Source organism: Dreissena polymorpha, chromosome 2 (genome assembly GCF_020536995.1).
Source record: "Dreissena polymorpha isolate Duluth1 chromosome 2, UMN_Dpol_1.0, whole genome shotgun sequence".
In the NCBI taxonomy this organism is placed as follows: domain Eukaryota; kingdom Metazoa; phylum Mollusca; class Bivalvia; order Myida; family Dreissenidae; genus Dreissena; species Dreissena polymorpha.
This window is the reverse complement of record NC_068356.1, coordinates 108,991,501-109,004,872: the sequence shown is the minus strand read 5'-3', so window position 1 is coordinate 109,004,872 and position 13,372 is coordinate 108,991,501. Positions and strand designations below refer to the sequence as shown.

Below are 13,372 nucleotides of genomic sequence, written 5' to 3'. Positions count from 1 at the left end.
GAGAGGTCAAATGTTTTCTGATTTATGACATGGATTCTGACCTGCCTTTCTATGGATTTGATGAAGTAGAGTTTGAAAATAATAGAGATGTGTTAATTGAAGTTAAAATGACTTACTTTTAGCCAGAAATTAACGTTACGAGTAGAGCTAACGGTTTAAATGTGGCATCGGATTTAATGGATTCGCGCGAATTCTGGACGAGTGTTGTGTCTGTAAAATATTAAATGGAAATCTGTAAATGTATCAAGTCGGAAAAGAAAACGGATGGTTGCATAATGGTATGCGTGAAATAATGTAATTCTACGTATTTATTTTCATAGTTATGTCATTTTGTAACCATTCACATTCGTCAATATTTGGAATTCCCGTTTCTAAAAATAGAACATATTGGTAACAAGGGGGGCGACTCTTGATGTCAGCAATCGTTAAGGTTACAATATACTCAATAATCGAGTCATGAAGGCTGTACTCTCTAAACAAATCATCATATTTTCCTCGAAGGCATGTTATACACTTTATACTGTTGTTCTGGTTTTATCGTTTGGAGATATTGAGAAGGTAAGCATAGGTGTTCACTACTAAATCCCTGAAATAGGATAAAGTTGGAGATTAAAGTAAAAAAATGGCACTGCAAAAGGTTACAATCCACTAGATTTTTTTTTTATTTGAGTCGAATTCTTTTTTGGTTTGAACATGAAATATCTGTTTTATTGCTTAAATCGATTAAGCTAAGAATGCCCGTCAAGAAAAGGTATGGTTATGGGGGTCTCTATGTGCAAAATGTTGTATTTATTTTTGCTCGAAGTTGTCGCTTTTATATCGAAACATATAAGGAAACTATTTAGTATATTTTGACCTTAACATTAACTTCAGCAGCATCTTCCCTGTATCTTGCAACTATGCTTTCAGCGCCATCGGCGCTCTCGTTTTATTTGTTGGATTTATTTGTCTACAATTACAGTATTTGCTGGAAGTATATTTCATACATATTTTTAATTGGAAAATCATTTTTTGTATGTTGTAGCTAATAAAAGAAAAAAATGTTATACTTTGTTAGATAAATTTATTATACAGATGATATGAAAAACAATACTATTGCCTAGCAATATATGTCCACTACCGGCTCCACCATTGTCAGATTTTTTATATATATATATGTTGCCATAGCAACCAGAATTTTTGACACAAAATGACGTGCATAATTTTCATATTGCCATCTATCCATGTTTCAAGTTTCATGAAAAAATATGAAGAACTTTTTAAGTTATCGCAGGATCCAGAAAAGTGTGACAGACAGACTAATAGACAGACGAACAGAGCGCAAACCATAAGTCCCCTCCGGTGAAACCGATAGGGGACAAAAAATGTAAATGCAAGGCGACATGGTTTAATAAAAACAAATCAGATATAATAATCAAGTTACAAAAAAGATTTGGTAAGTAAAGGATTGATTGCAATATAGATAATCAAACACAAACCAATGTCATATCATAGACTGTAAATGCCTGTCACCTTAGAAGTATCGTCCAGAGCAGTGCTGGGATACTGTGCAAAAAATGTCAGCTATGTATCCTACTTAACTACATTCATCAAATGATATTTTGACCTAAGAATGGTAAATCCTAAAATCCAAACATTCTTGAATATTGTATATTGAGTAGCCCATAAATTGTATGGTCATCACAGACATTAATTTGATACAGACAAAACAAAACAAACAAGATATGTGTTTGTCGGAAACACTCTGTCCCCTTCTGCGCTGCTTTGAAGCTATATATTTGACCTTTGACCTTGAAGGATGACCTTGACTTTTCACCACTCAAAATGTGCAGCTCCATGTGATACACATGCATGCCAAGTATGAAGTTGCTATCTTCATTATTGCCAAAGTTATAGCAAAATGTTAAAGTTGGGGCAAACAAACACACCAACAGACAGGGCAAAAACAATATGTACCCCACTATAGTGGGTGGGGGACATAAAAATGAAAGCGCTGAAGGAACTGTAGTTCTTTGCCATTTTGTAACACAGGGCACAATTAAATGTTATCAAACATGAATAGGAACACAAATAATACTTATATGTTTAAATTTTTAGAGGTATGTTGAATTAGTAATTTTACAACTTTACCTGTCATTATGTTAGCATCATTGAATCAATAGTTACATGTATACAAGTTCATGATTGATATAAACATTGGTTATATTCTCAAAATGTTAGAGCACTCTGTTAATTTATTTTCAATACAAAATAATCTCAACATGCTTTAATGGTTACATTATCAAAATCAAGACATAACATAAACTTGTTGTGATAAGAGCATGGCTGCCTTTTTCTCTGACAGCTTTAAGACTATAATTTACTAGTCAGTTTTTATCCTGGGCACTTCAGTCACAGAAACTGCTGAATAACCCACAAGGTTGCCAGTCTTTGCCGCTTTGCAAAATTAAATTTTCCACCAGGATACCAGTCAAGCCCCACATTCAGTTTTCTGCTAGGCTCCCAGTCTATGCTTTAACCCATCTATATACCATGCAGTCTATGCTATCAACACTACTCTGTTTTTGGTCTGGGTGCCAGTCTACCACTGAGTAAGCTGTATAACTGTGCAATAGCTAGGAGACCAAGGGAAGCAACCAGTATGTACGTGACCCGATACAGGGTCACCATGGCAAACACGAGCATTAGGATGACCAGCCCATGAACCACATAGGAAACTGCACGCAGACTGGTCCTGAATAACAAACAGCAAGTGCCATTAAAACAAGAGCTGTCAGAGGACAGCACGCTCGACTATTCGAGTGCTTGACAGTAAAACGTAAGCCATCATGGAGAGGGTGTTTAATGTGGGTGTGTGGTCATTTAATAGATGATATTAAAAAAAAAAGAGGGTGGGGGATTCTGGGGTGGGGCGTGGGGGATGGTTTGAGTGGAGTCCATTGTGGTATGTCAGGTAAGTGTTGTTTTGTCAAAGTATGAATCAAATGTGATCATAAATAAAGAAGTTATGGCAATTTAAGCAAAATTTATTAATTTGACCTCGAGTCAAGGTCATTCAAAGGTCAAGGTCAAATTCAACTTGCAAGGTACAGTAACATCATGATAGTAAGAAAGTATTTGAAGTTTGAAGCAATAGCATTGATTCTTCAGAAGTAAAGTGGATCTAAACACAAAATTTAACAAAATATTCAAAGTTACAAAGACAAAAAAGGGCCATAATTCCGTTAAAAAGCCAACCAGAGTTATGCAACTTGCCCTGTACAGTCCCCTTATGATAGTTAGCGAGTTTTCCAAGTCTAAAAAGCAATAGCTATGATACTTTAGGAGTAAAATGGGCCAAAACACAAAACTGAACCAAATGTTCAATTATCTAAGTATAAAAGGGGCCATAATTCTGTCAAAACGCTTGATACAGTTGTCTGCTCTTGTTTATAGATTGGGGTCATGTTGGTAAAGAAGTATGCAAAATATGAAAGCAATATGTCAAAGGACATAGGCAATATTTGAGGTGGTACGCAAACTTTAACATAGATTTATCAATAACATGCATATTCCAAGTGGAAAAAGGGCCCTAATTCTGTCAAAATGCTTGATACAGTTGTCTGCTCTTGTTTATAGATTGGGGTCATGTTGGTAAAGAAGTATGCAAAATATGAAAGCAATATGTCAAGGGTCATAGGAAATATTTGGGGTGGTACGCAAACTTTAACATTTGCATCTCACGCTAACGCTAACGCCGGGGTGAGTAGGATAGCTCCACTATATATATTTCATATATAATAGTCAAGCTAAAAAAGAACAACAATACCACACTTAGTACCATAGCAAGTATTGGTGTACAGTACATTTACATCTAGGATCCAAGATTCCCTAATAAGGCTGTCACCACAATAAAACTTAGTTTAAACCAATTTATTTTTTGCTTGATTGCATCAAAAGCCTAATGCTTATTGAAACGCTTTAGTTAATTTCCTGTGTAGAACGAGTACTTGGTGTCTGTTTGGGGAATCTAAAGAACAATCCCACAGTGGGGATTAAACCCCTGACTTCCCAGTAGCTAGGCAGACACCATATCTATTATGCCAGGGCAACAAGAAAACCTGCCAGTTTGGTTACCGGGAAGTTACATAACCAGCTTAAGTAAAACTACATTAGTATGAGTAATGAAACAATAATGCTCATGTTGGTTTAAACAGTATTTATTAATATAATGACAAATTTGAGATTGATATGTGAAATACATTCATAAAATAATGGATTAGAAAACAAGTTACAGAAAAGTTATATATATGAATTCTTCTCCATAATGCTCATGTTAGAGGTAGTAGCTTACTGTTGGTACTGATTCATGACAATGATGAATGCTCACATGCAAGTATGGAAGCATGGTTGTTGTAAATCTCCAATTGAGTGCACTTACCGTCCCAGTAGAGGTGTATCACAGATGGAAAGAATGAGGAACACAAAGACTGCTGCAGCTCCTACCATCCTGGATGGGTCTCTAGAGAAGACGACTACACTGTGGGAAGACCTGAAATGGGAATGTTGATATGAGCATGATCTGGGATAATTGGGCTTAATGCATGTGTGTTAAGTGTCATCCCAGATTTAAAAAGAGGTTTCTTGTTAACAAATATCTAGTGTAGGTATCAAGTGTTGTCCCTGATTAGAAATTGCGGACAGAACAGGCTAATCTGGGACGACACTTTACGCACAGACATTAAGCTCTGTTTCTCAGAACATTCATACAATAACAAAGGTCAAGATCAATAAATTGAGATTTGTTATTAAATATTTACATAAAAATAAAAAATCAATATCAAAACAAAAATAAAGTCACCTATTAAACTAGACATCACATGAAAGCAGATATTTTGAAAGCAACAGAATGTGCAGTACAAAGAAATGTTGTGACATTTTTTTCACTATGCATAAAAATTAATCAATCTCGTTGCAAATTACATCACAAAAGTGTTGGTAATAAATGGAAAATAACAATAGTTTGGTGCTCTGCAAGCTTGTATCAGCCTAGTTGGTTGTTTCAACAGGGGAGTATGACTTGACACCAAACTCAAGTGATACAAGTTCTCAGCACACCACACTAGCATTGCGTGTTTTTCCCTGTTAAATACTGATGGAAATCAATTAAAAAATACATAAATATGTGAAGTTAATCAAATCATTGTTTTAGAAAGAAAAAGTAGAGTTTGTTTTTTGGTAAAAAATCATCAAGCAGTGTGTAACATGATCGATTCATTTGAATATGTATTAATAGTCAACCGAATATCCAAATACCTATTTTGGTACATGTACATTGTTGTTTGGCAGTCTTACTGTTTGCGGAGGTGTTATAGATATGGTGTCCCCCTAGCAACCCAGAGGTCGCAGGTTCGATCCCCACTGTGGGGATGTTCTTTAGATCTCCCCTAAAGACACCAAGAACTGGTTCTACATGTGTAGGCCCAGGAAACAGACTCCAAAGCGTTTTAAATAAGTAGTAAGTACTTGAAATGCAATTGAGCTAAAATAAATAGGTGTAAAACTAAACTATTTTAGAATCTGGTAACATCCATATTGTTTTATCCCAGCTTAATCTCAAGATGTATCTACTCACTGTACTGCTTTTCCAAAGACAACCAGCGGGGGCGCGTTAAGCATGAACAGCCATAGCCACAGCATGAACAATGTCTGCATCAAGTGGTAACGTGACTGGAGACTCGAGTCTGGGACCTGGCGGGTCGAGTAGCACAGGCGAAGCAACTGAAAGTGACCAACCACATGTTTTACAAAAAATAAAAGGTCTATTAAGGTTACAGCCATTTATTGAAGTAATTTATTTGAATTTAAATGAAATGTTAAAATTTCAAACTGTTTAAATTTCTTTAAAATGTTGTAGAAAACTAAAATCAACCAAAGCCATTCAATGTTAAACGTTAACAAGACTATTTCCAAGCAATATATGTCACCTACCCGCTCCACCATTTTCAGATTTTATATATATATAATTATATTTGTTGCCATAGCAACCAGAATTTTTGACATAGGAAGAAAATGAAATGACGTGCATAATGTCCATATTGCCATATATCCAAGTTTCAAGTTTCATTAATAAATATGAAGAACTTTTAAAGTTATCACAGGATCCAGAAAAGTGTGCAGGATCCACCATTTTCAGCAGTATTTCTAGTCTATTTGTTGCCATAGCAATCAGAATTATTGACATAGGAACAAAATGAAATGACGTGCATAATCTCCATATTGCCATCTGTTCATGTCTCAAGTTTCATGCAAAAATATAAAGAACTTTGAAAGTTATCGCAAGATCCAGAAAAGTGTGACAGACTGACGGACTCATGGACACACAGAGCGCAAACCATAAGTCCCCTCCAGTGAGACCGGTAGGGGACAAATTAAGCTAACAATGAGTTATTAAATTAAAGTTTTTTATGTCAATTCAATGTTCAAGTTCCAAATTGTAATGGCCAAAAGTTATCCCCCCCCCCTGATTTGTTACCCCGAAAAGGCCATGCACCTTATAATCCAAAGAGCTCAATAAGAATTTAGTACTCTGGCAATTTAAAATGGACTTTGCTTTGAAAAATGATTTTCTCAGTCTCACATCTTTAAGTAAAAGCTGCATTTATTGAAAACATGACTTACTTTAACAAATGAAACAAAGTAGCAGACAAATATTCCGAGAGATCCATTCAGACACACTGCTGCCCCTAGACCAGCTATGACTAGAACCGTCATCAACTTGTCCAGCATACGGGCTAGGCTGCTTGGTAACCTGAAAAGGGGTCATGCTGACTCTTAACTAGAACTCCTAGTCATATGCTGACTTTTAACTAGAACTGTGAGTTGCATGCTTATTCTTAACTAGAATTTCTTGTCATATGGAAACTCTTAACTAACTAGAACTAACAAGAGGCCAATGAGGGCCTGAATTGCTCTACTGCTATAAACACTGTGCAAGTTTGGAAAGAATAAGATAGAAACTGTGTCCTTAATCACGCAAACAAGGAGAATTTTGTCAAATTCAAGGGGAGATTATTGTGTACTTATTTCTCTGATACAGCTCATATGCAATAGGGTTCAAGTCCTCATTAATCTAAAGATACTGTGCAAATTTGGAAATAATTGGATAAAAACTGTGGAATTAGTTGTGTAAACAAGCGGGATTTCAAAATTTTCTCATATTCAAGGGGAAGTAATTCTGCACTTATTGCTTCGATATTGCTCTTTTTACAAAAGGGTTTGAGTCCTCATTGATTCAAAGACACTGCGCAAGTTTGCCAAGAATTGGTTGAAAATTATTGACTTTATCACATAAAAAAACTGAATTATCTTTTTTTTTCCATCAAATTCAATGGGAGATAATTCTGGACTTATAACTCCGATATTGCTCATTTTCAATAGGGTTTGACTCATCATTCAGATAAAGACACTGTGCAAGTTGGGAAATAATTGGATGAAAACTGTGGACTTTATTGCGTAAACAAGCCTTATTTCACAATTTTCTCAAATTCAAGGGGAGATAATTCTGGACTTTTTACACTGATGTAGTTCATTTTCTATAGGGTTTGAGTCCTCATTAACATAAAGACACAGAACAAGTTTGAAAAGAATCGGATTAAAACTGTGGACTTTATCACGTAAACAAGAAAAAGTCTAACGCACGCACGGACGAACGACGGAAACCACGCCATGACATAAGCTCTTCAGGCCTTCGGCCAGTTGAGCTAAAAATCATACAACTGCTAGTCAATTGGTGATTCACAACAATAACTCCTATTCATACGAAGACATTTATGTTATATGGTGTTTTTTTTAACTAGAACTCAAAGTCATATCATGGTGATTCTGAACTAGAACAGCAAGCAATATAGGAACTCCAAGTCATACAAATATCCACAACATGAACTACAAATCATATGGGGATTTTTACCTAGAACTTCTAGTCATGTGGTAATTCTTATATAGAACTTCTAGTCATGTGGTGATTCTTACCTAGAACTTCTAGTCATGTGGTGATTATTACCTAGAACTTATAGTAATGTGGTGATTCTTACCTAGAACTTCTAGTCATGTGGTGATTCTTAACCAAAACTCAAACTCATATAGGGATTCTTTACCAGAAATCCAAGTCATAAGATGTCTGAGATATTATTAAGCACAAAAACAACAACTAGAACTTAAACAGAATATTGTTACTTACCACCCGAACATAAGACCCAACAAGCGACTCTTGAACTGTATGATAAGGTGAATAACTCCAGCCTGGAATGTTGTGATGGCAAGGGCAATTACGTAAAGCAAGAGTTGTGCCCCTTTGAACATGACCCCTTGCTTGTTGAGACCGGCAATATCTGGTTCTGGGATACCCATTGGGGTCAATGCAGACTGGACAAACTGGAGTCTAGTAAGAAAGAACAAAGAATATGACAACAGCTTAATACACTTTCACATTTAAAGGGTATCTTTAAAGAAAATGCCATGTAGATACAACCAGAAATGTGCACATAGTGGTGTTATATTTTAAGTTTGTAGTAAAATAATTACATGTATGGAACAAAATATTTTTTTGATAAATGATCATAAATGAAAAAAAACAAAAAAAGAGGGTCATCATGGCCCTGAATTGCTCGTCTGAATTTACATTGTGAAACTTGATAAATAAGATGAAAGATTCTTTTGTAAGTTTCCGCTAAGCGAAAACAATTTACCCCAAAGGTAAAATAATGTAACCCCTTAAGCCTTAGGCATTGCCAGAATTAAACAAAGGTGCATGATATGGGCAAACTTTGTAGAGGATCACTTTAAAATGTTTCATACCAAATGTTAAACATCGGAGCCTTGCAGTTAGATATTTGTTTCAAGTTTATGTTGACCTACATATGCAGAAGACCACAATGATTTGATTAACTATGAAAGAGGGTCATCCAACGCCCATTCCTGTAAAGTTTCATGAAAATCTGCCCAGCAGGTAACAAGATGTTGTTTCAAAAAATTGTTCACCACAGACAGAAAATAATACAAGATACAGGATGACTGACAGCCATTGTATAAACCAGTGCGGGACTAGCAACTCACAAAACCACAATATATTCTTCCTAAGCTGTCAATTACAAACCCAAGTTTTCATAATAAAAATAATTTGTCACCATCCACATGCAAATGCACCACATGTGTCGGTGTTCAATGACAGATCAAACATTTGTAACACAGTGACAGATAAAGAGCAAATAAGAACAATGTATCATATTTCATTGGCAAGTCAATTGAGTACGAAATATGCAAGTTTGATCATTACTGCATTTCACACCAATAAAAAATTTGTTTTACTCAAACAACCACTTAAATGCATGCAAGAAAGTATATCATCTCTTCAAACACTGCACTAGTTCAGTAGCTGTCTGGAGGGCCCTGAAGAGAGGATTTATGGCTCACTTGAAGCTGTGTCTACAAGGCCATTCACGGTACTTGAAGTCTATAAACCCGCCAATACAGGATTAGCAGAGACCCTGTGGGCCATCAGAGATCTAAATTATCACAAGCATGTGAGCACAAGCAAGTTTTTGTATCAGGAATGTACAGCTCCAAATAATATGAATGATTTTATTTCAAGCACTATTTCCGTCCTAATCTTAAATGTAAAACAAATTGTTGAGTCAAAGCAGGTGTGAAAATAAGAGCTTATGTCTTGTTTCAAGCTGCAAAAACACAATTAATTGAAATCTTACATTAAAATATTGACATTTAATCATCTGGACAGATATTATTTTGCTATATTCTTTTTGGATTCAGGTTAAGTTTCAATATAAACTATTAAAACAAAAAGCATCAATTTTCATGTTGGGACATTTGGAGCAGATAGGCAAATAGTGCTCATGATAACAGATATAAGCATGAAATGGACACATGACGACAGATATAAGTTTGAGACGACACATGAAGCTAGTTATAACTCATATAAGTTTGAGATGACACATGATGACAGTTATATGTTTGAGATGACACGTGATGACAGATTTAAGTTTGAAAAAGACACATAGATAGGATCTGGCACATTGTTTACATTTCGTGACTTCATTTGATGTTGCAACGTCATTTCAGCAAAATAACAAACTGCGATAGGTCAATCGAAGGAAAATAAGCCAATGAAAAAACGCCTAAAAAGTTTATTACACATGTGTAACATAAAAATATTCATAGTGGTTATATTACATGGGAAACAGGGTATAGTTTGTGATAAAATAATATACAGTATATAACTTTGAGATGACACATGATGACAGATGAAGTAAAATTGACACACTATGACTGATACAAGTTGAGATGACACTTGATGACACTTTAATATAGCTTAGTATAGGCATGCCTCCTGCAATTTCTTACTCTCATGCTATAGAATATATTGTAATGCTTGCTAGACAAAGCTGCATATGTAGGTGACAACCATGTATCATGTGAATGACACACTATCCTTGTGCTAATGCTCTAAATAATTGCAATTTGCTATTGCATTAAAGTAACATAAAACTCAAAATCAAGGAATATTTTTCAAAATATTTCGTAAAATAAAATTAACCCATAAAGTGTTTGGATATAATTGCCAGAAAATTAATACGGAATATATTGTGACCCAAAAAAATAAAAATCAGCATTTTGAATCGTGTCAAATATTTATTACCTGACCACATCTAGCGTTAAATTTTATGCAATTACTATAAGGAACATTGATTTTTTTGTTTTAACTTTAATTTTCGAAACATTGTGCAAAATATTCGTTGATTTTGAGTGCAACTGTTTATGGGCTTTTACAGAATATTTAATCAATTTTTATCATTGCTATTTTTAGGCTTGTTTATAACAAATTAGCAGTGTTTTTCTTCACCATTCTGGGAATGGGGTTGGGTCTCATTGGATTGGGAAAATTTGCGGTGTTTTGACTAAAATTGGGAAAATAGTGTTGTTGCTGTGATGCAAAAAATGCTTCAAAATAGAAAATACAAGTGTACTTATATGGATGGGAAATGAACAAAATATTGTGCTCTAAAACCTTCCATTGGGAATTTATATCTCCCATTCGGGAAAAATTTATACTTTTTTCCCAACCCGATTTTGAATGCAACCCCCTGACATTAGAGTTCTGATAATACAGACCTTATCTATGGATTATTGACGATGTTATTGTATGTTCATATACAGTTCAATCTGATTTAACATTAACTATACATAATACACTTAATTGTTGATTTTTCGCAAATCCTTACAGCCCCATGTGGGGGTTTATTTTATACACTTTAAACTTTAACAGATAAAATAATGTGATCTGCATATCCCCAAGTGTGTTTCTTTGCAATTTGAAATTGCATAGACTGCAATGCATGTAAACAAGTAAGACTGCTTTAATATTTGGAAGCCAATTGAATCCATTTGACATTTGTATTTTATAAGCAACACAGAGAAGTATTATTATTTTGTACTCAAGTTTGATTCCAGAAAGACAAACAAGAGGTTCTTAATAATATTTTTAAACTTATTTAAAATTAAATTATCAAACAGGACAGAAAATAATTTTTGTGTCAAATATTGAAGTGTCATTAAACAAACCCAGCCATTCACTGGTTATCTTGGTTAAACCCCAACCATTTACTGGTTACCTGGGTAAACCCCAACCATTTACTGGTTATCCAGATCAAACCCTAACCATTTAGTACTTATCACAATTAAACCCTAACCATTCACTGGTTTCCTCAGAAAACACCACAACCATTTACTGTTTATCTCAGTCAATGCCCAGCCATTTACCTCTGATCTAAGTAAAACCCTTACCGTAACCATTTACTGATTATCTTGGTCAACCCCAAACCATTTTCAGCTTATTTCTGTCTAACCCCTACAATTCACTGGTAATCTCAATCAAACCCAAACCATTTAATGATTATCTCTGCAAAACCCCAACCATTTATTGATTATCTCAGTCAAACCCTAACCATTTACTGATTATCTCACTCATACCCCAACCACTTACTGAATATCTCAGTCACACCCCAACCATTTACTGATTATCTCAGTAAAAATCTAACAATTTTCTGATTATCTCACTCAAACCCCAACCATTACTGATTATCTCTGTAAAACCCTAACCATTTAATTATTATCTCAGTCAAACCCCAACCATTTACTGATTATCTCAGTCAAACCCAATCAATTTACTGGTTATCTCGATTGAACCCAAACTATTTACTGGTTATCTCAGACAAACACCAACCATTTACTAGTTATCTCAGTCAAACCCTAACCATTTACTGGTTATCTCAGTCAAACCCTAACCATTTACTGGTTATCTCAGTCAAACCCTAACCATTTACTGGTTATCTCAGTCAAACCATAACCATTTACTGGCTATCTCATACAATCCCTTACCATTTACTGATTTTCTCAGTCAAACCCTAACCATTTATTGGTAATCTCAGTTAAACCCTAACCATTTACTGGCTATCTCAGTCCAACCCTAACCATTTACTGGGTATCTCAGTCAAACCCTAACCATTTACTGATTATCTCACTAAAACCCCAACCATTACTGATTATCTCAGTCAAACCCTAACCATTTAATGATATTCTCAGTCAAACCCAACCATTTACTGATTATCTCAGTCAAACCCCAACTATATATTGGCTATCTCATTTGAACCCAAACTGTTTACTGGTTATCTCAGTCAAACCCTTACCATTTACTGGTTATCTCAGTCAAACATTAACCATTTACTGGTTATCTCAGGCAAACCCTAACCATTTACTGGTTATTTCAGTCAAACCCTAACCATTTACTAGTTATCACAGACAAACCCCAACCATTTACTGGTTATCTCAGACAAACCCCAACCATTTACTGGTCATCTCACTCATACCTGAACAATTTACTTAATGACTAATCAATAACAAATGAGGCTGTCAAATTCACTATGCTGTCAGTATTAAATTTGAGTGCTTTTAAATTTAATTATGTTATTCAGAAGGGAAATACACTTTCAAGATGGACCCTGATACAGAGCAGACAATGTTTGAACCTTTAAACACATCTGGGACAGCCTTATGACATCTTCATAATTAATATTTGCCTAAGGTTTATAGTTCTGATGCAAATTGATAAAGTGCTATGAAATTGAATATTGAATTTAATTCATGATCAAAGTAGTCAGAAAGGATTTAAGTTGAATTATCATTATTACATACATTCATTATCTTCTTAGAAACAAGCACTTGGGAAAGAATGCTTTGATATTTTCTGCACAGTAAAGAACTTCTGATCACCTCTATTTTGGGAATAATCAAATTAAACAAACTCATGCAAATAATTTAA

The 13,372-nt window shown here is 34.9% G+C and overlaps 1 protein-coding gene across 1 annotated transcript in view; it reads right to left on the bottom strand.

The window, feature by feature from the left end:
- Nucleotides 1-1,049: 1,049 nt before the first annotated feature.
- LOC127868446 (GPI inositol-deacylase-like) overlaps nucleotides 1,050-13,372 on the bottom strand; it is a 69,539-nt gene continuing 57,216 nt past the window's right edge. Inside the window, exons 19-23 of the mRNA XM_052410232.1 lie at nucleotides 8,219-8,419; nucleotides 6,661-6,790; nucleotides 5,615-5,760; nucleotides 4,421-4,531; nucleotides 1,050-2,734 (exon numbers count right to left, since the gene is read on the bottom strand). Of these exons, the coding sequence (XP_052266192.1) occupies nucleotides 2,554-2,734; nucleotides 4,421-4,531; nucleotides 5,615-5,760; nucleotides 6,661-6,790; nucleotides 8,219-8,419 (769 nt within the window). The 3' untranslated portion in view covers nucleotides 1,050-2,553. The remainder of the gene's footprint in view (nucleotides 2,735-4,420; nucleotides 4,532-5,614; nucleotides 5,761-6,660; nucleotides 6,791-8,218; nucleotides 8,420-13,372) is intronic.